Consider the following 27,913-nt stretch of genomic DNA (forward strand, 5'->3'; position numbering starts at 1 on the left):
GAATTTTAGATGTGTGGTCTAACTTGCATTTTCTTTAGCCACTGGTTCTTTTTCCACTTTGATTCCCATCATTGCCTTTAAAAATGAAAATTGAAGCTATATTGATTTGAGAGTGTATGATTTTAGTGGTTGCCGCACTTTCACATTTGACTTGAGAAACTAAATTAGTGGCTCACTTTCATATATCAACACACAGTGGGCTGTGCTAAAACGTAAGCTCATCAGAAGCTGATAATAGCCTAAGAGCAAAGTAACTTTAACTGCGCTACTAGTCATACTGAATTTCATGAAAGTTATTGGTGTTGTGGACAGCGTAGAAGGCTGTTGTAGGTTGCAACAGGACATTGATGGGATGCAAAGCTGGGCTGAGAAGTGGCAAAAGGAGCTCAACCCAGTGAAGTGTGAAGCAATATGCTTTGAAAAGTTGAACTTGAAAGCAGAGTACAAGGTTATTGGCAGGAGTGTTGGTGTGGAAGAACAGGGGGATCTTGGATCCACATAGATTCCTTAAAGTTGCTGCGCAGGTTGGTAGGGTGATTATGAAGGCATATGGTGTGTTGGCGTTCATTTGTCTGGGAAGGGGGATTGAGTTCGAGAGCTGCGAGGTAATGTTGCAGCTCTATAAAACTGGTTAGACCACTCTTGGGGTATAATGTTCAGATCTAGACGCAGAGATGTCTTGATGATGTGTGGATTAGGTAGCATCTCTTATGAGGAAAGGTTAAGCAAACTAACCTTTCTCTTTGCAGCGAAGGACGATGAGTTGATTTGATAAAAGTGGACAACCAGTGCCTTTTTCACCAGAGTGGAAATGCCTAATACAAGAGGGCATAGTTTTAAAGTGATCGGAGGAAAGTAAATGAGGTTGTCAGTTTTTTTAAAAACTCTGTTAAGTGCATCGAACACACTGCCAGGGATGTTGGTAGAGACCCTTGGATAGTTAAGTAGATGAAAGACTGAAGAGCTATGTGGGAAAGGGTTAGTTTGATCTTGGGATAGGTTAAAAGGTCGTCACAGCATTGTGGGCTGAAGGGTCTGTACTGTGCTCTGTTTAATTACAAAGCTATTATATCACCCATTATACTCTGGAATACTTAGAAAATTTGCATAGTGCTGGTGTGAGGTTCTCGGAAAGGCAATGTCACTGAATTTCAGCTATAAAGGCTAGATAAAATGTTCCTTGAATATTATCATAGTGTGAACTTTAGCATGACCAGAAATTTGTTGTTCTTGTAACTCATTGTAGTGTGCCTTGTTTATTAAATGGGAAGAAAGATGAGCAGCTGGGCATTGGGCTAACATACTGACCATTCTGCTTATTTCACTTAATTACTGTACACCTTTACTTCCACAGGAGCACACGAGGAAATAGACTACACTGAAAAGTTAAAGTTCAGTGACGATGAAGATGATGATGATGCAGAAAAGGGAAAATCTGATAACTGGTTAGTGTGCCAAAACATTAGTCATCCAACCATCTTTTTTTAAGTATTGAATCTAAAGGAATAGCTTCTTAACACTGATCTGTTGCATCTCCTCTTCAGTGCCAGTTTCCCCACCATGCCCCTCAAATTTCCTGCCTTATACACATTTATCTGTTTTTACTTGAAATACAACACATCTGCATGATCTAGCCTTCACAACTAATCAGGTTAGAATTCCAGCGATTCACGCACCCTCTGAGAAGTAGTTCCTGTGCACTTCAGTTTAAAATGATTACATCCCCTAATTTGAATTCTCCAGTAGTTGAAATATCTTTCCATCTACATGCTTGCTTGGGATCTTATTCTTGATGAGTAAGGGCTTCAAAGGTTACAGAGAGAAGACAGGAGAATGAGATTGAGAGGATAATAAATCAGCAATGATTGAATAGCAGAGAACACTTGACAGGCTGAATTGCCTAATTCTGCTCCTGTGTCTCCCAAATTTCAGGAAGATCATTCTTTTAAACTCCCTGAGACAGTTTATTTTGTGTTGAACTGTAATTTGTTGGGTACTAGATGTAATACAAGCTACACATAAAATATCTACACTTCACAAAAATATTTGCTCTATGTATTGTTGTAGTTGGCTAAATGAAGCAAGGTTGTCAAACTCAAGCCATAGACTGTAGATGCTGGAATGTGGAACAACTCAGTGGGTCAGATAATATCTGTAAGTGTGTGCAGGGAAGAATTGTCAATGTTTCTAGTTGAAGTCCTGCGTCCGTAGTGGAATGGGGATTGTAGCTACTACAGAGAACCCTTTAGTTGTGAGATTGGGGTCCTGAGGTGTTTTGGAAACCAGGAAGAATTGAACGATGCCAAGCATAGTGAACCAGGGAGATGTTGGAGATGAGCAGGTGGATGGAGGCAAACAAAGGCAAATGAGACAGCTGAGGGGGTGAGAAGCTGGGGAATCTGAAAAGCATGGAAGGTAGTAATGGGGAGAGTTTGAAAGGTCGATGGAACTAGATCCAGATGGAGGAGAGGGAGAACCAGTAGAAAGTGAATGGTAACCAAAAGGAGGTGCCACAAAAATAGATGTGGAGACCTGGAAATGGAAGGTATGGAAAAGGGGGCAAAAGTGGAAGGACTGATGGAAAATTTAAAGTTTTTTGTGGGGGGGGGGGATGTGTCTGAGGTGAGGGTTACTTGAAATTGGAAAATTTAGTGTTCATATCGGTTGTAAGCTACCCAGATGAAAGACAACTTGTTCCTGTTGTTTGCATTTAGTTTCACCCTGGCAGTGGAGAAGGTAGAGAATGGACACGTTTGGTGTGGGAATGGGGATTGAAATAACTTTCATACAGGAACTCTAAGACACTATTACAGACAAAGCATTGGTGCTCTGCAGATCAGTCACCTAGTCTGCACTTGGTCTTACAAATGTGGAGGAAGGCACATTAATTTTAGCAACACACAAATGCTGGAGGAACTCAGCAGGCCAGGCAGCATCTATGGAAAAGAGTATAAACAGTAGGTAGTTCAGGCTGAGACCCTTCATTGGGACATTAATCTTAGCTGCACTTTTTGTGTCCCTAGAAGATGATGAGAAAGGAAGTATTAGAACATGCATTTGCCCCCAGGTTGCAGGGGTCAGGGAAGGATGAGTGAACCAGGAATCATGGAGGGAGTTGTCTCTGCAGAAGGCAGAAAGGGGTGGGGAAGTAATGAGATCAGGAATTACATCTGGTGAAAACGATCAGGTACGATGCGTTGGGTGCAGACGCTGGTGTGGTGAAAGGTGAGGACTATTGGAGCTCTATTTCTGTTATGTCTGAAGGGAGGTGAATTAGGAGCTGATATCCAAGAAATGTAATGAGAGGGCTCTGTTAACCACAGTAAAAGAGAAGCAGTGTTTTTTTGCTGGATGAGAGTTGGTGGAAGTTTGTTGTCCAGTTTTGTGCAGAAGGAAATGACAAGTTTTAAGGCCGTTGAGGGGAAATGAGGCATCATGGTGAAAAACAGGCAGTAGGGGCATGGAAATTGGAAGCTGTCAGAATGTCCCAGATGTAGGTGATAAAGAACTGAACAAAAGGATACTGTATTCAGTCAAGGTATGAGATGTTCAGTGTAGCAAGAGTAAGCAAAAATAATGATTCTAGCTAGTCGGTCCTGTTTGTGGATCTTGGGTAAGAGATTGAAATAAGAATTGTGAATTTGGGATACTGACATTGGAGGATATGATAGATAGATACTTTATTCATCCCCATTGGGAAATTCAACATTTTTTTGTAGCTTATTGTAGCAAAACTTATTCAACTTATTGTAGCAAAACTATTTACATACAATACTTAACTCAGTAAAAATATGATATGCATCTAAAATCACCCTCTCAAAAAGCATTAATAATAGCTTTTAAAAAGTTCTTAAGTAGTTTACTTAAATACATTGAGTCCTAACCCCGGCACTTTAACATATCTTACTCCTGGCGGTTGAATTGTAAAGCCGAATGGCATTGGGGAGCATTGATCTCTTCATCCTGTCTGAGGAGCATTGCATCGATAGCAACCTGTCGCTGAAACTGCTTCTCTGTCTCTGGATGGTGCTTTGTAGAGGATGTTCAGGGTTTTCCATAATTGACCGTAGCCTACTCAGCGCCCTTCGCTCTGCTACCGATGTTATACTCTCCAGTACTTTGCCAGGATATGCCAAGTTCTGGGACTTTTGCAGAAGATTGTAGTCTGTTGCTCATTGAGGTCGGGGAAAGTTATGGAATAGTTGTCTAGGTGTCGCATTAAGTGGTCAAACTTCAGAGACGTCTATTTAATTGCTATTTGCTGTCTATTTTTGTGCAAATGCAGTGTATTGGTTCTCAATCTGCTTTGTGTATAGTCAGGGAATTCTGTTCCCTGTGTACATTCTCTAGCCATTTTGTTCATTGAGATTTATTGCTGCCACTGTAAATTGTTTCTCTTCAGGTCCTTATTCCAGCAATTTTGCTGCTTTCTTCTGTTGTATGACTTCCTGTTATTGTATCGATCTGATTTACATGGACTGTTATTACAGTTGTCTTAATGCAAAAATATAAAGTCTGTAGGTAACATAGGTAAATCTTCTTTGTAAAGGGACGGCCAGGTCAATCGACCTGAAAGGCAAGAGCTGCGCAATTCTGAGCATAGGAAGGAGACGCCTTCGGAGGAACATCCATCTGTGAAGGCAACCAGGAGTGAAGGTGCAGCCCCTGCTTCATCAGAGCTGGGCCCACCCCCAAGAGTTCCTACCAATTGGGGTCCTGCTGTGGATTACCAGGTATAGAGCAAGAGAATAAATAGTTTATTACCTATGAGTGTGTTGAGGCTCCTGCTACTAATCTCCGGTGTGGGGTAAACAAAGGCATTAGAATAATCATTTACAGGCCATTTGTTGGAAATTGATTTAATAAATGGTGTACAAGGTGGATTTTATTTGTCAATGCATCAGTTTTCTGTAGCAGAGTCCAAAGTTATAATTACTGCATCCATGTAGGTCCAGCTTGAGGGGTGTGGGGACATTACAACTAATACAATAATGGGTGCTTTCTGGTGGTGGGGAGGGTAATGGCATTTTTGGTATGGTGTGTGGCTTATAAAGCTCAAAATCCTTACTGGATATCCGTACTATTTGCTGTGATACTGGGTTGACTGCCCGATCTGTAAGAAGTTGGTACCTGCTGGTGAACTTGTATAGAGTGAGCTAAGTAGCCATGGATATTGAGTTTACCATTCCCTCTGCACGCTAATAAACCTCTTGGGTATAAATTTAAACCTAAATCAACCAGGGCTCATATAAACAAGATCCAAGTTCAAGAATTTGTTAATCAAGCAAGATTTTCATTGCACATATGCACATATTCTTGTGCATATACTCAACTTTGACTTCTGTTTATTTTCATCTATAGCCTGACACAAACAGTGCCATAAGTATGATAGACTTGTTATTTCCCAGAATCTTATCCTATGGTCACTTGTACAAGAGCATTGATGGGTTGTATCCAAATTTTGAAACTTTATCCCTGTTCCTTTATTATTCCCCTCTGCTTTTCTGATCAGACTCCCCACTTGTCCTGTGCAGAAATCACCTGAGCCATAGTTATATATCCTTTCTGTTATCTTTATGTCAATTCTTTCCTTCGCTTTCTTCCCCCCCCCTCCCCCCCCCCACCCCCCGAGTAGCTGGAAATAAGCCCTCCAAGAGTGATCCTTTGCCTGGAGAGATACTGCTTCACAGGGCCTGCATTCTGACTGAGTACCCAGGACTTTTATTCAGACCCAGCAGGACTCGACCTCTGCACGTACTTCTCTGCCATCCCATTTACCTAAACGAGGGTTTTGGGAGGAAACCTATGCTGATGAAGATAAATAATTTAAAACATTTTAAAATTTGACTCCTGATGAAGGGTTTCGGCCCGAAACGTCATCACTACCTCCTCCCGTAGATGCTGTCTGGCCTGCTGAGTTCTACCAGCATTTGTGTTTTTAATTTTAAACAGTATTTGTTTCTGTGATATTTCTGGCCTTGGTATCTCTAGGTATCTAATGACCTTTGTTTGATGTCTTAATTGAGCTGAGAGTGTTGTGTGATGTGGATCGCTTTGGTTTTGGCATTGTGTATTTAAAAGTGCAAAGGGTTTTCTTTACAGCACTGTCACTGGGGGGAGATGATTATGAAAAGTGATGCTGTGGGAGTTTAATGTGTTACCTATTTCGATATCTACTAATGATTTTTTTTCCTTTCATTTTGTTCCAATGCCTGCTACTGGGCTGAAAAGATATATCTGAACATGTTAATTTCAGTAACTCTGTCTTTTTAGGGTCGAAGAGCAGGCATGGGCTTGTCCCATGAGCATCAGGTTACTCACGGGCTGTACAACATCTTCAGGCAGGCCTCTTCCCTCAGCATGCACCAGGTTTGTAGGGCTAGCAATAGGTTACGACAAGACCAGCTTAGGTCAAGTTTCACAAAGGTGTGTCTCAGATTTAAAGTTTAAAACCAACTTTTAAATAACTTTGTGACAGACAGGTTCTATGTCCAGATAAGATTTAAGAAACTGCTCAAGATCTGTGATACAAAACAGGGCATCTGAGAGTTTTGTGAATGGGAGCCAGGTGGAAAACTTCCTGGGAGATACAAGCGTGTGCACAAGTTTTGTGGTCTCTTTGTGCTTCTACATCAGGCTTCCTCACAGGTCAAGGGATTACAGCTTGAAGCCAATGAAAAGAGTGATGGGGACAGTAGATTCAGTCTTCCACACAAGTCTGCCTGAACCTGCACAGCCCCTGGAAAGTGCCAAAATAAATAGACCAATGAATATTATTTTGAAACTTTTAAAAGTCTTTTGCTCCACCTTTCTCCCCAACATGAGATTCAAACAACATGCAGAAAAATTTTGGAGAAGCTCAGCAGATCAGGCAGCATCTATGGAATGTAATAAACTTGTTTGGCAGGACTGGAAAGGAGGGGGCCAGAATCCTATCAGATTCCTCCTCCATCCTTTTTCTGTTTCCACTTATCCTTCTTGCATCACCCCAGATCCCCCACCCATCTTGCACCTCACCTGGCCTCACCTATCGCCTGCCAGCTTGTGCCCACCTCCCCCCCCCCCCCCCCCCACCCCCATACATTATTCTAGTTTCTTTTGCCTTCCTTTCCAGTCCAGGTGAAAGATCTCAGCCTGAAACATCAACTGGTTATTTCTTTCCATAGATGCTGCCTGACTTTCCTGCAGCAAGTCCTACTCTCTTTCTTACCTGACATCAGTTGCCTAGCTCTGTTAGTACCTTGTCCTTTCAAAATTGTTTTTTTTCCTAAAGGCATATTATGTAGATTCCTTTAATCCTATATTTATCCCTGAGACAGGGACATCTTTGGTGTGACTCAGTAGTCAAGATCAGCATTGCAAATACCCTATTTTTAATTTGCCCAACAGCATATGGACTGAAATTGGTCAAGCTGCTTTGCACAACTCCCCTGTGTTCAGATATCCAGATCACCCCAGGAACATTCACTTCCCTTGGTTGAACAGCCTTTTGTATGCCAGTGTGTTCTGATCCATTTCCGCAGTTCTTAATTTATAGTAAAAGTTTGCTGCTCTGCCATATTAGCTGTCTATGTTAAGCTGGAGTTTTAATACCAAGACTGTTGGGGTTGGGCCCTATATGTATAATACTGCAGCAGTGCATTTGAAATCTACCTCTTTCCTTCTGTGTGGATGCCTGTAATTTGAACTGGAGCCTTCACCTCAATCCGCCTTCTTTCCCACTAACAGGATGCAGCCCCTCAGGACAAACCCGGTGCCCTGGCTACTCAGAAGGCACCAGTCGGCGAAGATGAAGACGAGGCCTGGCGTCAGCGACGCAAGCAGTCCTCCTCTGAGATCTCTGCTGCCGTAGAGCGGGCACGGAAGCGGCGTGAGGAAGAGGAGCGCCGCATGCAGGAGGAACGGCGAGCTGCCTGCGCCGAGAAGCTGAAGCGCCTGGACGAGAAGTTCGGGGCCTCTGAGAAGCGGCAGAAGTCTGAGCAGGAGAAGGAGGAGGCATCGGAGGGAAAGGAGAATGAGGAGCCGGTCGGCTCTAACAAACGTCAGAGAACAGCCAGCAGCAGCAGCTTTGAAATGACACAGGGTATTTATCTCTTACTTGCCAGTCCCTGGGTAAACTTGCTTTCTGGTTTTCCTTAATCCACCATGTTCTACTAACCCCCCCCCCCCCCCCCCCACCCAGCTGGGCACACAAGTGTGACTCTGCTGGTGTTCAGTTGAAGTGCATGCAAGTAGTTTGTGGACTCTGCTCTTTCTTCCCCCACCCCACTTCTCCCACTGAGAATTGGTTGCTGCATTAGGGGGAAGCAGATCAACCTTGTGTGTGTTTTACATTCTATTATTTTTTTTAAAAAAGGACTTCATCCAGGAGCTTAGTTCTTTTATGTATGTCATCTTGTTGCAGTGATATTATCTGTTGGAGTATTTCCAGAAGCTGAGCGGAGATCTGATAAAGCTTTAAGATTGAGGGGCAGAAATAGAGTAGACAGGAAATATGTTTCCCAGCATTGAAATGTCTAATACCAGAGGGCATGTATTGGAGGTGAGAGAAGGTAGATATGTGAGGGATAAGTTTTTGTTTTACTCAGTGGTGGATGCCTGGTATGGTAGCAGAGGCATATACATTGGAGGCTTGGATAGGTACATGGATGAAAGGAAGATGGAGGGATATGGACATTTTGAAGGTAGGAGGGATTAGTGTTTGGGTGTTCCTGCTTATTTCAGACTGCTCTGATTTGTATATTTTGACAGGCTTTACCATTGCCCACACCCCTATTCCACGCATTCATTCAGTGCACATCTCTAATGGTGGTGAGGGAGCAACCTCATAACTCTGATAAAGGTTCTCTACATTGCTTTTGGGCAGATGCGCACTGACCGGTTGCAAGTCTGAGATTCACCTGATCTAGCTGGAAATAATGAACAGAGGGAATTCAGTTAAATACTAATTGAGCTGCATTTTTTTTCATCTTCTCCAGCTGATCCCCCACCTCCCCCTGAAAAGGAAACTATTGAAGTGAAAGAGGAGACGGGAGTGGTGAGAGTTGAGTCAAAAGTAGAAGTGGTGGTTCCAGGGCGGCAGACGCAAACTTCACAGGGTTACTCTAAATACCAGAAGTCATTGCCACCCAGGTTTCAAAGACAGCAGCAGGTAAGCTTTGTGATCAAGTCGTTGCTGGTATATTTCTTCTATCCTGAAGTACATCACCCAGTGATCACTTTGAACTGTTGTTAGTTGATTTGCTTTTGAAAAGTATGCACGGAAAAGCAAACATCTGTTCACTTTTTTTGATCTCAGCATGCTTAATATATTAAAAAAAAGTATTGCAGGAGTACTGCCACACGCTTGTATGCCTGACAAATAGCTGGAGGAACTCGATGGGGCTGGCAGCATCTGTGGAGTGGGCTGCACAGACGGCATTTTGTGTTGAGACCCTTCTTTAATAGCTTCATGTGTCTACAACATTGGCCAGAATGGATGTGATTAAATCCTATCATGTTTCTTTAATTGTATGTCATCTAGGATTTGACTGTAAATTACATACAATGCTGTAACTTCCTCTTCATATTGCATTTTTCAGGAGAAACAGTCCCACTTTGATTTGGAGGTTTTTGATAGCCTTAATCAAGGGTACTGTGCTTAGTAGAGGCAGTTTTTTTTTTTAATAGACTGGGTCCACATGAAGGGCTATACGGATACTGCCTGGCCCACAGAGTTCCTCCAGCAGTTTGCGTTTTTAACTCCATACTCCAGTATTTGCAGTCAGTTGTACCTCCAGACTGTGGTTGCTTGCAATAAGTTACACTGTTCTGAGAGGTGCTTCTAACCATGGCGCACTGTTGTCAGGATCGTATGTAGGTGATCGCTCAGTTGGGAGACAGTTTATATGTATCTGACCAAAGTCTTGCAGAGGAAGTTACGGAGTGAAGGTGATAGAACATAAAACAGTACAGGTGCTTTGACCCATGATGTTGCACTGACCTTTTAACCTACGTTAAACCCTGCCTTTCTTCATTTTTCTGTCATCCATGCATCTAAGATTCTTTAAGGTAGCTGCCACTGCCCCGGCACTCAAACTCGCCACTCTGCATTTTAAAAAAAGCGATTTGCTTTTGATACTCCACTCATTCATTCCTCCAATCTCCTTAAAAATTATGACCTCTCATATAAACTATTTCTGGGGGAAAAGTCACTTGGCTGTCTACTCAATCTGCTCACCTTTATCAAGTCACCTCTCATCCCCCTTTGCTCATATCGGAAAGCTGTAGAATATTTAAATTCTCCGCTTGCCTTAATCCAAAGCATAACTGGTTTCTCTTCCCACAGAAGCTGCTTAACTGGCTGAGGTCTCTTGGCACTTTCTGCTTTTGATCAAGTTGTATCTGATTTTATAACTAGAGATTTATTTTCTTGTGGGATTTCACAGTAAATACTAACAACTTAGTGAAAGACTGGACAACGGGACATTTATTGTGTAACAAATGACATTGTGCAAATATAATAAATAAGCAAGCAATAAATATCAAACACAAGTTGAGTCCTTGAAAGTGGGTCCATGGGTTGTGGGAACAGTTCAGTGATAGGATGAATGAAGTTGAGTGACGTCAGCCTTTCCAACTCAAGAGCCTGATGATTGAGGCTTTTCCTGAACTTGGTGGCATGTGTCCTGAGGCTCCTGTACCACCTTCCTAGTGGCAGCAGCATGAAGAGAGCATGGCTTGGATGGTGGGGGTCCTTGATGGATGCTGCCTTCCTATGACAGCACTCCATGTGCATGTACCCAGTGGTGGAGAGGGTTTTATCCATGATGGACTGGGCTGTATCCACTACTTTTTGTAGGTGTTTCTATACCAAGCCATGATGCAACCAGCCAATATACTTTCCACCACACATGTATGGAAGTTTGTCAAGGTTTTAGGTGGCGTGCTGAATAAACACAAGTTTCTAAGAGTGTAGAAATGCTGCCATGCTTTCTTTGTAATGGCACTTGCATGTTGGACCTGGGACAGATTTTCTGAAATGATAGCTCCCAAGGAATTTAGTTGCTGACACTCTCTAGCTGTGATCCCCTGATGAGGACTGGCTCATGGACCTCTGGTTTCCTCCTCCTGAAGTCAATAATCTGCTCCTTGGTCTTGCTGATACTGAGTGAGAAGTTGTTATATGGCACCACTCAGCCAGATTTTCAGTCTCCCTCCTATGTACTGATTTGTCACCACCTTTGATTTGGCCAATGATAGTAATGTCATCAGCAAACTGGCATAAGTGTACAGCAAGTAGAACAGGGGGCTAAGCACACAACCTTGTGGTTCACCTGTGTTGGTGGAGATTGTGGAGGAGATGGTGTTGCTAATCTGAGCTGACGAGGTCTGCAAATAAGGAAATCATGGATCCAGTTGCACAAGGATGTATTGAGGCCGAGGTCTTGAATTGATTACCGTAGATTTCGCACTACAGAGCGCACCTGATTAAAAGCCGCTGGCTCTAATTTTAGAAAGAAAATCAATTTTGTACTTGTACAAGCTGCACCGGATTTTAGGCCGCAGGTGTCCCACGTTGTAATATGAGATATTTACACAGAAAGATATTACACGTGAGGATTTTTTAACTTTTAATTAAATCCATATGGTAACATAAACAAATACATATTGCAAATGCATTTTTTCGAACCGTGCCTGTAACACGGCTACTTTTAAATATACATACGTATCGGTAACACACAAATTACGTTGCGTATACATTCCAATATCTCCTAACGACTGGTAAAAAAATATATACTGCAGCCTACCAGGAAAAGTTATTGATCGCCTTTAACTTAAAAGCAGCGTTTCGCGCTCGCCTAATGCCCCCACCTTCCCATTTATCGCAAACCGGTATTTCCCACAAGACGCGGCGAAACCGGATGTGACGTCATAGTATCCCGGGATGTAGTACTTCTAACTTTAACTAGAAAATACTAACAAATGAATTACTAAGCGAAAATATTATAAACTAAATAACTGCCATAAAGGCAGCACAATGCTTTTCTTCGAGTGTTTTCCATGTTGATGAGGGTGAGTACAAATGACTGATTTACAATAATTTAATTGTGAAAGTGCGCTTGATTTATCGTACAATTTCATTGGACCTCTGTGAACTACTCATCAATTTTATTGGTCTACTGTTACGAGGCAAAATGTTTTTGGCGGCATGAAAAAAAATCATGCATTAGCCGCACCGTAGTAAAGGCCGCAGTGTTCAAAGCTGTTCAAAATGTGGGAAAAAAGTAGCGGCTTATAATCCGACATCTACGGTAGCTTATTGATTAGCTTTTAGGTGATGATGGTATTGAATGCCGAGCTGTAGTCAATGAAGAGCATCCTGACTTGTGCACCTTTTCTGTCCAGATCTTTCAGGGTATGCTGAAGGAACTGTGAAATGCCCTATGTTGTTGACTAGTTATGCCGATAGGCAAATTGCAGTGCATCCAAGTCACTTCTCAGGCAGGAGTTGATATGTTTCATCACCAGCCTCTAAAAACACATCATCACAGTGAATGTAAGTGCTACTGGATGATAGTCATTGAGGCGTTCTTCTTCGGCATTGATATAATTGAAGCCTGCTTGAAGCACTTGGGTACCTCAGACTGCTGAAGCAAGAGGTTAAAGATATTGTTGAACACTCCAGCCAGTTGATCAGCACAGGTCTTTAGTACTTGGCCAGGTGCCCAGTTTGGGCTGGTTGGTTTCTGTGGGTTAACCCTTCTGAAGGATGCTCTTGTGTCGGCCTCAGAGACTGAAATCTCAGGGTCTTCCGGGGAGTGGTGGGTCGTCTGTGGGAGTTTGTGAAAGTGCTTCCATGTTTTGACGGTTTACTTTGATGACAGCATTCAAGCCCTGCCACAGCTGTTGAGCATCCTTCAAATTTGGTCTAGAATTGCCACTCTGCAAGTGAAATGGCTTTCCAGAGACCTGGACCTCTTGTATTTTACTTGGTTGCCAGACCTGAATGCCTTTGATCTGGCTGTCAGCAGATTATGGATCTCATGGTTCATCCAAGGTTTCTGGTTGGAGAACACTGGGTCTTGTAGGGACACACTTGTAAACGACTGTTTTTATAAAGTCTGTGGCATCTGTGGTGTATTTGTTCAGATTCTCTAAGTTGTTGAACACAGCCTAGTCCAGTGACTCGAAGCAATCCCTTGTTGCTCCTCTATCTCCCGCGACTGTCTTTTTATTGTCCTTGTCTTTGGAGACTTGCCCTTTAGCCTATACCTTTGTGCAGTTAGTAGGAGAGTCCAGAGATTGGATTTTCTAAATTGCAGTCTAGGCATTCCTCGTAATACTATAGCAGTGGTCAAGTGTGTTGTAATACGTCCCTCCCCCAATGCTGGAGGTGCTATGTTGATAACTGGGCGTGGATTTCTTCTCTCACACAATGCTGGTGGAATGTAGCAGTAACTGCTGCATTCCACCAGAATTTTGTGTGTGTTGCTTGAATTTCCAGCATTTGCTGATTTCCTCGTTTGTGGATTTCTTCAAACAGCTTGACTCTAGTCCCCAGGGTAGGCTGTTTCTTGTTTGCTCATGAAGGTACTCTTACCTCAAATGCATTGTCCTTTGGCATATGTAAACTGCGGCCAGGATCATAGAGGAGAGAACTCATAATAAGTAGAATGGTCAGTACTTAATCATTAGATGTTCCATGTTGGGGAAACAAGCATGAGCAACCAGCACAACTAATGGTGACATCTTTCAGGCAATCCACAAAACTACTACTTCTGCTCTCACTCTGTGTGCGACTGAAACCTGTAATTTACATTTTGATGTGTTTGTGGTCCGACTGAGTGAATTGGAGCTCATCCTGTCTCCACGCAAATTCGGCATGGTTGAGAGCCAGGTTGGGAACAGAGTATGCGGCCTGATGGTGGAGCGTGAACCCACGATTGGTTCCGTTACTTGCTGATCTAAACAATTAAGGCATCGAACAAGATTGATATCCACGAGGAAAAGAGCAGAAGGGAAGCAGATGTTCAGTACCGTCTGCCTGCGTTTGAACAATCTTCACTCCCGCTGCTTGCTGTGGCTGGATGAAGGTGCAGGAGTATTGGGACTAGGACAAGGGTTGATCAGTGTGCTTTGTGGATTGGGCTTGATTTTGAGGGCTCTGCAGTTCATGTCGTGTGTTTCTGATCTCTGTTTATAACACCTTAATTGCCATTTTGTGCAACTTTTAATCAGGGCACCTCATAAAATAGTTCTGTGGCCTACAGTCAACTAACAACACAGTACTAAATTGAAGTGAGCTACACTGAACATTCCTAGACTGTTTCAAGGACTCCGCAGTTTGATGTTTAATATTGTTATTCGCTTATTTTTGCCACTTGCATGATTTGTTCTTTTGCATGTTGGATGTTTAATGTTTTCTTTGAATTGGTTCCATGATGTTTCTTTGTTTCGTGGCTGCCTGCAAGAAACAGAATCTCAGGGTTATATAGTGCATGCTTACTTAAGTAATAAATATACTTTGAATCTTTGAGGACCACTGCATATGAACACCATAAAAATGCACAATGCAGCATAGACCCACACTCCTACTCCACCGTTTTTGTAGTCTGGTCAATTCAGAAGCCCTTGGGTCTTACCAGCATATCTGGCATGTACAGAGTGTGCCTTGTCTCCATGAAGCACAACACGGTGACAGCAATCTTACACTTTGGTCCTCAGTCTTGTTCTCCAGCGACTGTATATTTGCTAACAAGATGCTGGGTTGCACAGGTTTAATACCTCAACGTTTTAGTGTGGCTTGGAGTCCTCCCTTCCTCTCTAACAATGGTGATAACCTTTTATCCACTTAAAAGTGCCGAGTTCTTCAAACAGTCATGAGATAGCTAGTTCGTTAAGATGGTTCAAAAATATGTAACACTTAACCAACAGGCTGGTATATGTCTTGGGGAAAAGGAGATCCAGCCACACACCAACCCCACCTCCCGTACACGCAGGTGCTGTGAGAATCAAGTTTATGCCTCGCGCCTGCACACAGTATCAAATTCACACCAGATACCGTTATGAAATACACTTTAAAGAGTTTACTAAAACTAAAAGAGTACTAGGCAATACAATGTATATGAAAGAAAAGAAAAAGCAAAAGGCGCCAACTTATCAAAGTTCAGTCAGTTTAGTGCATATTGTTGGAGCTCAACCATTGAACCATTCGACCCCTCGTCACTTGCCTCCGACCTCCACGTCTTCGCACCCGGGACCACCCTCGGTGGTCAACCAAGCAGTGCAGCGCACATCCACCTTCCTCGGCGTCTTCCTCCCGACTCTCTCGAAACCCCCCCCAAAGTTCCCAGCCTCACAAGACAAAATAACATTCCCCATTGGTTAACAAATGAATACAATCCCCATATCAGCAAGTCTAAAGCTAAACAACTGCGAGAGAAACACTTATCAGACAAAGAAGCATTCCTACTCTTAACAAACCAAAGAAGCCATTTTGAGTAACATACACAGGACATTGTACAAATATACTACTTAAAAGGGAAATTGCATACTGCAGATAGCAGAGAGTAGTTTTTGTTAGAATATACAAGAGCTTAAATGTGGGTCCTGTATAGGTAAGGCCGTAAGACATAGGACCAGATTATACCAGTCAGCCCATCAAGTCTGCTCTGCCATTCCATCATGGCTGATCAGGAAATGAGCAACTTCTGCCTTAAATATATGCACGGACTTGGCCTCCACCACAGTCTATGGCAGAGCATTCCACAGATTTCCTACTCCCTGGCTGAAAAAAGTTCCTCCTTACTTCTGTTCCTCAATTTTGAGGCTGTGCCCTCTAGTTCTGTATACTCCCACCATAGGAAACACACTCTCCACATTCACCCTGTCTAGTCTTTTCAACATTTGATAAGTTTCAATGAGAACCTCCTATGTTCTTCTAGATTCCCGTGAGTACAGGCCCGAAGATGTCAAACACTTCTCATATGTTTACATTCACGTTACACCCATCATCTACTTTAAACTTGCTGGCTCATCCTCAGCTCTATTATCCTGGTTCCCATCCACTGCTATATTAGTTTAAACCACTCCCAACATCTCTAGTAAATCTGCCTGCAAGAATATTGGTCTCCCTCTGATTCAAGTGCAACCTGTCCCTTTAGTACAGGTCCTTCCTACCCCAGAAGATGATGAATGAAAGTTGGTCTGAAGCAAGTGATGGGTAGTTTGCTGCTTGTCTTGTTCAGGTAGCCACCTTGAGAAGAGAGGGGGTTCCAAAGATTTAAAGCCTTGTAAGTATGAATGATGCCACCTGATCATACTCCATTGTGGTCTGTCGTTTCCCTTTAATTTAGGAACAACTGCTTAAGCAGCAGCAGCAACAGTGGCAGCAGCAGCAACAGCAGCAGCACCACCACCATCAGCAGCCGTCCTCCCAGCAGGCTCCATCACAGCAGCCTCCACAGCCTCTTGCCATGGCTCCATCGGCACCTATGCACCCACAACAGCAGCAGAAGCCAATGTACCCTGGCTCAATTGGCCGTCCACCGCCACCTCCCATGCCCCCCATAGGCTATGACCCGCGTTGGATGATGATGCCTCCTTACATGGACCCTCGTATGATGCAAGGCAGGCACCCCATTGACTACTTCCCACCTGGCGTTCATCCATCGGGTGAGTAAAACTCGCTCCTCTGACAGTTTGATGCTGTGTTCTGACCCTGGATTACATTTTTTTTCATAAAGGATTAAAAGACTTGTAGATAGATTTTTGGATGTTGTGTGAGTGCACTGTTATGGGGTTAGTACAGGAAAGTGGTGCAAAGGTGAAAGTTCAGCCATGATTTTACTGAATAATGCACAAGTCTGAGTGGCCTCTCATTCTTAGAAGCGTATCGCTCGATGTTCAACTAGAGTGTGCGTATTATTGGTACCAATGTGAAAGGCTGTGACCTTTCCTCCAATTTCCTGTCTTGAGGGCTGGCAGAAGAATGAGTGGAAGGGAATGTCATTGAAACCTTTCAAATACTGAAAGACCTAGTCAGAATGCATGTGGAGAGGGTGTTTCAAATAGTGTAGTGCCAGAGATGCCTCAGAATACAAAAATGGTCCTCTAGAACAGTTGAGAAATTTTTTTTAGTCAGAGGGTGGTGAATTTGGGATTCATTGCCACAGACAGCTGTGGAGGCTCAGTCTTCGGGTATATTTAAAACATGTGCATGAAACTTGCCCCACACATCTTTTAAACTTCACTACCCCAACACCTAAAGGATGTCCTCTAGTATTTAATTCTATCCTGAGAGAAAGATTCTAACTGTCTATTCTATCTACACCACATACTCAAATTTTAATAAAGCCTCCCTTCGGTCTCTACTCCAACAAAAACAGACTCATTTATAGTTTCTACTCTCTAATCTGGACAGTATCCTGATAAATCTGCTCCACATCCTTTCTAAAACTTCCACGTACTTCCTATAATTGGGTGACAAGAATTATACACACTATTCCAAGTGCAGCCTAACTAAGCTAAAGCATGACTTCCTTACTCTTGTACTCAGTCCCCAACATTGAAGACAAGCATGCCATATGCAACCTTTGCATTTCTAAAATGTATATCCCATGCCCTCTTCTCCTTTCTACCATCGAGATGATATATGACCCTTAAGCTATACACTCAACATTTCAAAAATAACATCTTCCCTTCTGTCATGAAACTTCTGAATGGACAATGAACTGGTGAACATTGCCTCACTTTTGTTCCTTTTTTTTGCATGACTTATTTAATTTAATCTGTTTTATTTATATTTATTGAGATATAGCGCAGAGTAGGCCTTCTGAACCTTCAAGCCATGTTGCCCTGCAACCATTGATTTAATCCTAAGCTAATCATGAGACAATTTACAATGACCATTTAACCCACCAGCCAGTACGTCTTTGGGCTGTGGGGGAAACTGGAGCACCCGAAGGAAATCCACGAGGTCACGGAGAGAACATGCAAACTCCTTACAGGCAGCGATGGGAATTGAACCATCTGTGTACTTATTGTAATTTATATTTTCTATTATGTAGTGCAATATACTGCTGCCTCAAAACAGTTTACCAGTGAAATTCTGACATACTGTGACATTTCATGACAGCTTGCTCACAAATTGGTCTATCAGATGTTGTTTCTTTTTAGCATCAATAGAAATGTGTGCAAAGGGAAAGATATTTTGTGGAAATAGTTAGAGATAAAATTGAGAAAATAAATGAAACATCCATTATTTTGGCATTTTGATCATTTATGACTGGAAACTTGCACATGTCCATTAAAGAACACATGCTCAGAATCTGCTATGTAGACTCTATAACTGACGTAGAGTTGGAATGTTTACTACACATAAGAGCACATCCAGTTGAATGTGTTTCTGCTTTTGTAGGTTTAATGGCTCGTGAGCGCTCAGACAGTGGTGGTTCAGGATCGGAACCCTTTGACCGTCACCCCTCAAGGGGCACTCCTCCTATTGACCCCAAGCTGGCCTGGGCTGGTGATGTGTTCCCATCAACAGAAATTCGGCCTCTGGCTTCACCGATAAGACCTCACGAAGATGATGACAAAGGCTTGAGGTCAGTTCGTGTGTGTGGCTGAAAAAGGGGAGAAAATAAGTTGCATGCCTGGGGATAAATGGGTTATATTGTGGAGCTTGGCCATACCAACCAGAGGTCCCATGCTGCTTGGCCAGTTAGGTACAGGGAGCACTTAACACAAGTGTGTAAAGGAGGGGAGTGAAATTTTGGTAGCAGTAGCATCTGATGTATTTTCAAGGATGATTTAGACTGAGAGAAGCTGCTGTTCAGGTCACTTCCACAGTGTCTTGCTTTAGCCCTGTAATGGCTTCCATTCCAATACACCAAAATGCGGTTAATTGTGTTCTGGTAGTACAGGGATAAATTGATTTTTCTGTAACTGCTTTGCAGTGAAACTGCAAATAATTTTTTTAGTGATGGGTTCATCTCAAGGCCAGTGTTCTGCTTAAACCAGAACGTGCTACCTTTAATTTGTAAGTCATGCTTGTCTTTATAAAGTGATATGCTGTTTCTTCACGTGTAGCTATAAAAGTTTACATGGCAAAGCTAGATCTTTCAGCTTTTCAGCCAGCTCCAAAATTTATGTTGCTCTGTTAAGGAAAGAATATATGGCCATATGGTGCACACCTCAATAGCTGCTGGATGTCAGCTTCACATCAGCTTAGATGCTTGAGTAAGAAATGTTCGAAGTAAAGTCTGCTTACAATTTGGAGAGGTGGGTATTGGTGTATACACAGATCAGAAGCAGTTACTCTGTTCAGATACCGAGCCTACAGCCTTGTATTTTCTTTTTTTTTCCAAAGATGTCTCAAATATTGTGCAAAGAGAAATTTATTTCTATTGCATATACTTCCATGACTTTATTTTTGAAACACTGAGAAGTTACTGTCTCTCAATTGGTGATGTTGCGAGAGACTTGTTCAAGGCTACATAATCTAGATCAGCTGGAAAGAATAACAGTAAATGAAATTTAATCCTGACAAATATGAAATGATACAACAGGAAAAGGCTGCACAGAGAGTGTTGAAGAACAGGGGACATAGATCTCTAAAAGTGGGCACGGTGTATGATGTGCTTCTCTTCATTAGCAGATTAAAAGCTGGTATGTTAAGTTACAGCTTTGAAATGTTGGTTAAAGCCACACCTGGAGTATTGTATGCAATTACTTTTAGGAGCGATTAAAGTGTCCTAGACTGAGTGCAGAGGCAATTCAGGATGTTATCCAGATTGCAATGTTCCATTTGTAAGGAGACTCGATAGTTGTTTTGTTTGCCCCAAAGTAGAGGAGGATGCAGAGTGACTTGACTGAGGTGTATGCAAAATTGAGGGAATAGATAATTTTCCCATGGTGAGGGCCTTTAAGACAAGCGGGTGTAAATTTATGGTAAGAGTGAAGAGGGTATAAGGGAATATGAAGGGACTCTCTTCATTTGAGAAGCATCCAGACAAGTACTTATGAATTGAGCTTCCAGCACTGGTGGATACAGGTTCTCTTTCAAAATGAGAACAATTTGGATAGGTACATGGATGGGAGGACTATGGTCTTGGTGCAGGTTTATCTGACTAGGCAGAATAATAGTTGAGCACAGACTAGATGGGCCGAAGGGCCTGCTTAAGTGTGGTAGTGTTCTATGACTACTTGAATCACCATGGCAAAGAATCTTGCACAAATGGGGTGAGTATGAGTGTGGTTGACTGCAAGGGCCTTGCTTCCTGCACAACTGACTCCAGCAGTTTTGCATTCATACTAAAGAATGATCTTGTGCAGCAGATGAGAAACCACTAACAACAAACTTTTGATTACATTTTCACTGCTGCAGTGATGTGATTTCAGGTTTATTTAAATGGACTGGTCCTGTACAACGAATTACAAAGAGTTATGAGTTGGATAATTTTCTTTTCAAAGGTGCATTTAATGTCAGAGAAATGTGTACATGCTGAGATGCTTTTTCTTCGCATCCATCCATGTAAACAGAGGAGTGCCCCAAATAATGAATGACAGTTAAATGTTAGAACCTCAAAGTCCCCCCTCCCTGTCACGTGCAAGCGGCAGCAACAACAATCCTCCCTCTCCCACCAGCAAAATATGCATCGAGCCACCGAGCACTCAAGTGTGAGCAAAGCAACAGTAAAGACACAGACTCAAAGACTATATTGTTCACCTGGCATTCGACATACCACAGGATCTCTCCCTAGTAAGGGAGAAAGAGCTCTCTCTGTTTTCACAGTGAGTGGGAAACATAACAAACAGCGATGTTGAAAGTCTGTTATGTCGCATTTTTCGAGCTCTGCGCACACAGCCATAGATATTCCAACTCCCTCGATGACACACCGGTTTCCTGCCGTGACCCTTTAAGATGAAGGGTTTTGGCCCGAAACGTCGTCACTACCTCCTCCCATAGATGATGTCTGGCCTGCTGAGTTCTGCCAGCATTTTGTGTTTTTATTTATTTCCAGCATCTGCAGATTCACTCATGTGGCCTTTGAAGTTATTTTTAAGATGGTTGTTCTGCACAGCAACAACCCTGTCCTGCCCAAAGCAAAAAACATTCAGCATCATTGAATGGCACAGCAGACTCTGGGTCAAATGGCCCAATCTCTACTCTTAAATCTTCTGATCATTCTAAAATATTTACAGTAGATGTTTCAGATTATTTTGGCATATTATGCTATTAGCTGTTTGCTTATGCTTTGTTTACTACACAGAAGTGAAACGCCACCTGTCCGACACCGTGATGCTGGACCACCACAATCCTTCATGAGCAGCCTCCAGCCCGTTTCGGAGAGTGGACCCCGGCACGTTGCCCAGATGCAGCGCTATCCACTGGTAGAGCGGCTGGATGAGCAGAGGCCAAGCCCTTGGCAGAACTCACTACCCAGCAGCATCCAGGCCGAACTGAGCAGAGACAGGCGGATGGAGATGTCTGCCCAGCTCCAGCATTCTGCACGCAAACCGGACCAGGAGCTGATGCCTGCCCGCAGGGAGGTGGCCCAGCTCTCACACGAGGACAAGAAGGTGGAGCCACATGTGATGCATCACCCCCGGGAATCCGTGGGGCTCCCCAATAGCGTGAAGAAAACAGGGCCGCCCCCTCAGCCCCTGGAGCTCCTGCAGCATAAGGAAGACCACCAGGCCAAAGAGAACAAACAGGAGGAGAGCAGGAAGGGGGACAAACCTGGCCGTCAGGATGTGCACCGGTCACAGAGGAGGGAACCCAAAACAGAAACCCGCTGGGGTCCCCGGCCCGGCAGCAAAAGCCGTGATGAGGCAGGGGAGAAACCTGCCCGCAGAGCGGGCCCGATTAAAAAGCCGGTGTTGAAGGAGCTGAAGAGGGAAGACAGTGAGCAGGAAACTGAGAAGGGAAAGCCAGCAGCTGGGGAGAAAGTCACTGTCAAAGGAAAAGACAGGCCACTGGAATCCAAGTTCGAAGCTGACCCCTGCAAGCCCGATTCTTCCTCTTCCACCGGTTTGAAAGTGAACCAGCCCGGTCCTCCCATTGTTTCCAATAAGTCTCTGCCAGGCCCTCCAGTGACCAATCTGCAGGATGATCGAGGGAAGGCCAAGGCGCCTGGAAAGGACCAGAGGACGGAGAAAGCCAAACCATCCAAGCCACCTCCAAAGGAATTTGGTGGACCCCGACGCAGCAGGGACCGTGACCAGATGTTTGAGGGTGGCTATGCTGGCCGGGGACGCCCTAGGGGCCGCGGGGAGTTCTTCTCAAGGGGCAGAGGGTACCGGGGCTCCTATGGGGGCCGGGGGAGAGGTGGCAGGGGACGCAGCCGTGAGTTCCGTGGCAGCCGGGAGCCAGTATACCGAGCGGGCGAGGAGGGTGCTAAGGGCTCCTTCCGGCCCAGAAACCCCAGCGAAACACGGAGTGAGGGCTCAGAGTATGAGGAGATACCAAAGCGGCGGCGCCAGAGGGGCTCAGAGACTGGCAGTGAGACCCATGAGAGCGCCAGCGACGTGGCCCACTCTGACAAGGAAGCCCCTTCAGGTCCCAAGGAGCCCCGCAATCCCGATCAGGGACGGATGGACAAGAGAGGTAGGCCCGAGCCAGCCAAATTTGGGGACAAGACTCCGCCTCGGCTCAGTGACACTTCCCGCGGCAGGATTTTCACCCCACGTGGCGTGCCCTCCAGAAGGGGGCGGGGGGGTGCCCCGCGAGGTGGCAGCCGCCCCCAGCAGGGTGGCTGGGGCCCCCCTTCCAGGGCACCCCCTCCCAGGAAACAGCCATCCAAGGAGCAGGCAAAGGCTCCAGAAGGCAAGCCACTGGACGTCCCATCAGGCAAGGAACACGATAAGAGCCTGCCAGAGAAGCCAGTGCCAACAGTGGACCCTGGCTTCCCTGATGGTCACCCCCCACGGCCGGAGAGACCCCTGGACAGGCCACCAAGGAGGCGGCGCCATGGCCGGTCCCAGCAGCAAGACAAGCCACCCCGCTTCCGCCGTCTGAAGCAGGAGCGGGAGGTGGCAGCCCGGATGAACGGTGAGAGGAGTCCCTTCCCAGCCGAGGCGCTGCCAGTGAACCCCCCTCCCAACCCCCAGACAGAGGAAGTCAGGGAAGTGGTCCGCCATGCCGCCGGCACCAAGTCCCCTGACCTTTCCAACCAGAACTCTGACCAGGCCAACGAGGAGTGGGAGACCGCCTCAGAAAGCAGCGACTTCACGGAGAGGCGGGACAAGGATGGCATGCTGGTGAAGGGCGTCCCTGGAACAGTCAAGTCAATGGATCCGAACGCTGCCCAGAAGAAGGAATCCTCTAAGCGCAGTTTCTCCAGCCAGCGGCCCGGCATGGACAGGCAGAATCGACGCTCCAACCCCGGGGATTCAGGGGGCAAAAGTAGCCGCAGCAACACTGGGTCCATGAAGAACGAGAAGCGCAATTGGTCATCTCCAAAGAATAAGAGGTGAGTGAATGTAAGATATGTAATGAGGATCCAGAAATCGATGGGTGTTAATTGTCAAGATGTGGTAGAGCTGGTTCTAGGAACATTGTTGGTCCCCACCCCTTGTGTTCTTAACAGTCCCAACCATTCCTGGTCTTAAATATGTTGTGCTTTTAAAAAAAAAATTAAAAAAAATACACATGTCCTTCTAGTAAAACCAGAATAATAGTGATTGTGATTATGTCCCACCCTTTAATTGGAAATCACTTAAAGGAGATGCAAACTGGGCAGGATTACAGTGACGGTGCAGGACCGTGAAATTGGTTTCAAATTTCTTTCTCAGAGAACATGCAGGTTGAGCACTTCCCTGTGAACTCTTGAGAATTGTAGAAGGTTGGAAAGAAGGAAAGGACAATTCAGCACCTCTTGTCCATACTGTTATCTTGTATGTAGCTCAATATACACTGGGTGCCACTTTATTACGTATAGTAGTCAAACCCAGTGTATTCTTCTGCTGTTGTAGCCCATCTACTTCAAGGTTTGATGTTTTGTGCATTCAGGCATGCTCTTCTGCACAGTTAGTTCCACTTTCCTGGCAGCTAGTCTGGCCTTTCTCCTCTGACCTCTCATTAACAAGGTGTTTTCTTCCACAGAACTGCTGCTCATTGGATGCTTTGTTTTTTTTGTACCATTCTGTAAACCCTAGAGACTTTAGCATGAAAATCCCATGAGATCAATTTCTGCGAATCTCAAACCACTGTCTGGCACCAACAATCATTCTGTGGTCAAGTCACTTCGGTTACCTTTCAGCATTCTGCTGTTTTATCTGAACAACAGAACCCAATTACATACTTTTATGCAGTGAGTTGTGGCCACGTGATTGGCTGGTCGCATATTTGTATCAACAAGCAGGTGTGTCTAATAAAGTGCTCACTGAGTGTATATCTAGATGTGCCGATGATAAATGCCCTTTAGAGGTGTACTGGAGGTTTTCAATGTCTGTGAAACCATAACTTGACATAAATTGGTTACTTCGGGGGTTGTAGGAAAAGAATTATTGCCACTTAGTCTGTGAATTTTATGTTGCTTTTTGAGGTGAAGTAATTGTTCGCACCATCTAATTGAACAGGCCAGTAGAAGAACGTGCACCTTCCCTCCCTGCAGCTCTTTCTCAGAATGCCAGTGCTGTGTTCAGAGTGGACAGGATAATTCCCAGCGATTCTGCTGCCATCCAACAAGCCATCGCTGAAGTCAGCAGCAGGCATAAAGACCGCAAGCTGGCCCCTGCCAAAGCTAAAGAGAAGAGTGATATGTTGACGCAATTTGACCTGAATGATTATGCAAGTAAGTCCAGGGGTAATGTTCTGTAACTCCTTATGCACGGCTTGAATATGTTTAGGGTCTGACGTTTGCATCTCCCAGTTGCTACCCTGTTTGATAAATGGCTGTATGTGTTCTCACTTAACAAGTGACTTTATTGCACGTGATGATTAAAATTCTCTGGCTCATTAAAGCATGGTCAAGTATAGAAAGAAGCTGCACAATTCGGGTAGTCTCAGTGTTGTTAGTACTCCCATCCCTCACTGTTCTGTAGTCATCAGACTTCAGCCAAAGCAGTGATGATCTTGCTGTGCCAATCCAAGCCCCTGTCCACCAGGAGGATGAGAAATAACCAGGGCTTCTATCCCTGAATTTATCCTGGGATTTGCAAGAGTCTTGGTAGTTAACTATTCCTCCTTGTGTGTACTTCAGCAAACCAGCCACACTTCATGGGCAGCTGGCAAGCACTGAATTGCACTTGGAAGCAGTTGGCATGCTTAAGAGGAAATATTTCATTGTGGGGGAATGAGCAGTTTGAATGTTCTGTACTGCATGGCTGTTTGATGCATTAGTCTGTCCCTCTCACTGCTTGAATGACAGGGTGAAAATTATTCACAGCTGCTTCTATGGCCTGCTTTCTGTGTTCAGTTGTCAGTTTGCTTTTATAACTGAGCTCTACTGACCTTGGGGTCTGGTTGCTGCTGTTCCCTCTGATTGCAGCTTAATGGATAGACTCCTGCTCTTCCTGTATTGATTGCTCCTAATGAAAATGTCGTGCCTCTGTTATGAGCCTAATAATTGAAAATGTTGAACATCATTCCACTGGTTAAATGCTGTTTAAATCTCTATGTCAAATTTGATTTCCCTGATATTCATTTACCTTCATATCTTTAAATGTATACAAAGGTATGGTACCAAATTTCAAAGTACATATGGCACCTTATGCAACCCTGAGGTTCATTTTCTTGTGGGCATACACGTCAACCCAATGTAAGACCAAATCCAAAAAGACTGGCAAACAACTAATGTGCAAAGACAACAAGCTATGCAAATACAAAAGAAAAATAAATAAACAAGGAATATCAAACATGAGATGGTCCTTGAAAATGTGTCCTATCGGTTACAAGAACAGTGGGGCGAGTGAAGTTATCCCCACTGGTTCAAGAGCATGATAGTTCAGAGGTAATAACTGTTCCTGAACCTGCTGGTGTGAGTCTTGAGGCTCCTGTGCCACCTTCCTGATGATAGCAGTGAGAGCAGAGCATAGTGTTTGGGGTCATTGAAGTATCCCAAATATTGGGAACATTTGCTTGCTTTAACAGTTCGGGAATAGAGTGTTGTGTAATGAACCAGATTTAATTAAGATAGAGGAATCCTTAGGACGCAAGGGTCATAATGTGATGGAATTCATCTTGCAGCTTGGGGGGTGGAGAAGACAAGGTTAGATGTATCAGTGTTATAGTACAGTAAAGAGAATTACAGAGGCGTGAGAGAGGAGTTGGCGAACCTGTTTGGAAGAGGACACTAACAGGGGTGACAGCAGAATAGCAATTCAGAAGGCACAGGATAGATGCATCCCAAAGTAGTAGTATTCAGAAGGGAGGAGGAAGCAACTTTGGCTGACAACAAGTCAAAGGCAGCATAAAGAAAATAGGACATGTAATATAGCAAAAGTTATTGTGAAGTTGTAGGATTGGGAAGCTTTTAAAAAAGCAAAATGCAGCTAAAAATTCCTTGAGAGAAATGATGAAATTTGAAGATAAGCTACCCATTACATAACAAAATAACAAAAAAACTTCAGTTATATATAGGGTAAAAAAGGTGAGAGTGGATATCAGACCACTGGAAAATTACACTGAAGTAATAATGGGGAGCAAAGAAATGCCAGACAAGCTTAAGTATTATATGGTAGTCTTCTCTGTGAAAGGCGCTAGCTAGAAATTCAAGAGTGTCGGGTCAGAAGTGAGTGCATTTATTATCACTAAGGAGAAGTTGCTTGGGAAGCTGAAAGGTCTGAAGATAGATAAGTAATTTGAGCCAGATGAGCTATACCCCAAGGTTCTGAAAGAGGCAGCTGAAGAGATCATTAGTAGTGATCTTTCAAGAGTTCCAGGGAGCTTTTAAGAAGGGGAAGAAGAAAGGAAATTATATGCAAACACAAGGAAATCTGCAGATGCTGGAAATTCAAGCAACACACACAAAATGCTGGTGGAACACAGCAGGCTGGGCAGCATCTATAGGAAGAAGTACAGTCGGTACTTTGGGCCGAGACCCTTCGTCAGGACTAACTGAAAGAAAAGATGGTAAGAGATTTGAAAGTAGGAGTGGAAATCCAAAATGTTAGAAGAACATATAATTCTCCGTACTCTGGGTCCAACATTTAATTCTCTAACTTCCACCACCTCCAACAGGATCCCGCTACCAAGCACATCTTTCCCTCACCCCCCCTCCATTCTGCTTTCCGCAGGGATCACTCCCTATGCGACTGTTGTCCATTCGTCCCCCCATCCCTTCCCACCGATCTCCCTCCTGGCACTTATACTTGTAAGCGGAACAAGTGCTACACCTGCCCTTACAATTTCTCTCTCACCACCATTCAGGGCCCCAGACAGTCCTTCCAGGTGAGGCGACACTTCACCTGTGAGTCGGCTGGTGTGATATACTGCATCCGGTGCTTATATATTGGTGAGACCTGATGCAGACTGGGAGACTGTTTCACTGAACACCTGCGCTCTGTCCACCAGAGAAGCAGGGTCTCTCAGTGGCCACACATTTTAATTCCACGTCCCATTCCCATTCTGCTATGTCTATCCATGGCCTCCTCTACCGTCAAGATGAAGCCACACTCCAGTTGGAGGAACAACACCATATATTCCATCTGGGTAGCCTCCAACCTGATGGCATGAACATTGATTTTTTTGACATCTGTTAATGCTCCTCCTCCCCTTCTTACCCCATCCCTTATTTATTTCCCTCCCTCCATTTTTTCCTCTCTCTGCCCCTCTCACAATCACTCTCTGCCTGTTCTCCATCTCCCTCTGGTGCTCCCCTCCCCCTTTCTTTCTCCGTAGGCCTCCCGTTCCATGATCCTCTCCCTTCTTCAGCTGTGTATCCCTTTTGCCAATCAACTTTCCAGCTCTTGGCTTCAACCCTCCCCC

The 27,913-nt window shown here is 44.2% G+C and overlaps 1 protein-coding gene across 7 annotated transcripts in view; it reads left to right on the top strand.

The window, feature by feature from the left end:
- Positions 1–27,913, top strand: part of LOC140718277 (protein PRRC2A-like) — a 132,583-nt gene that overhangs the window by 52,303 nt on the left and 52,367 nt on the right. For 6 of the 7 annotated variants that reach the window (XM_073031802.1, XM_073031829.1, XM_073031821.1 and 3 more), the window contains exons 10-18: positions 1,355–1,445; positions 4,550–4,733; positions 6,274–6,369; positions 7,729–8,083; positions 8,979–9,151; positions 16,338–16,656; positions 18,401–18,587; positions 21,255–23,456; positions 24,565–24,779. In XM_073031802.1, coding sequence (XP_072887903.1) covers positions 1,355–1,445; positions 4,550–4,733; positions 6,274–6,369; positions 7,729–8,083; positions 8,979–9,151; positions 16,338–16,656; positions 18,401–18,587; positions 21,255–23,456; positions 24,565–24,779 — 3,822 coding nt within the window. The remainder of the gene's footprint in view (positions 1–1,354; positions 1,446–4,549; positions 4,734–6,273; positions 6,370–7,728; positions 8,084–8,978; positions 9,152–16,337; positions 16,657–18,400; positions 18,588–21,254; positions 23,457–24,564; positions 24,780–27,913) is intronic. The other variant, XM_073031848.1, reaches the window with a different exon arrangement.

Source organism: Hemitrygon akajei, chromosome 2 (assembly GCF_048418815.1).
Source record: "Hemitrygon akajei chromosome 2, sHemAka1.3, whole genome shotgun sequence".
Classification (NCBI taxonomy): Eukaryota; Metazoa; Chordata; class Chondrichthyes; order Myliobatiformes; family Dasyatidae; genus Hemitrygon; species Hemitrygon akajei.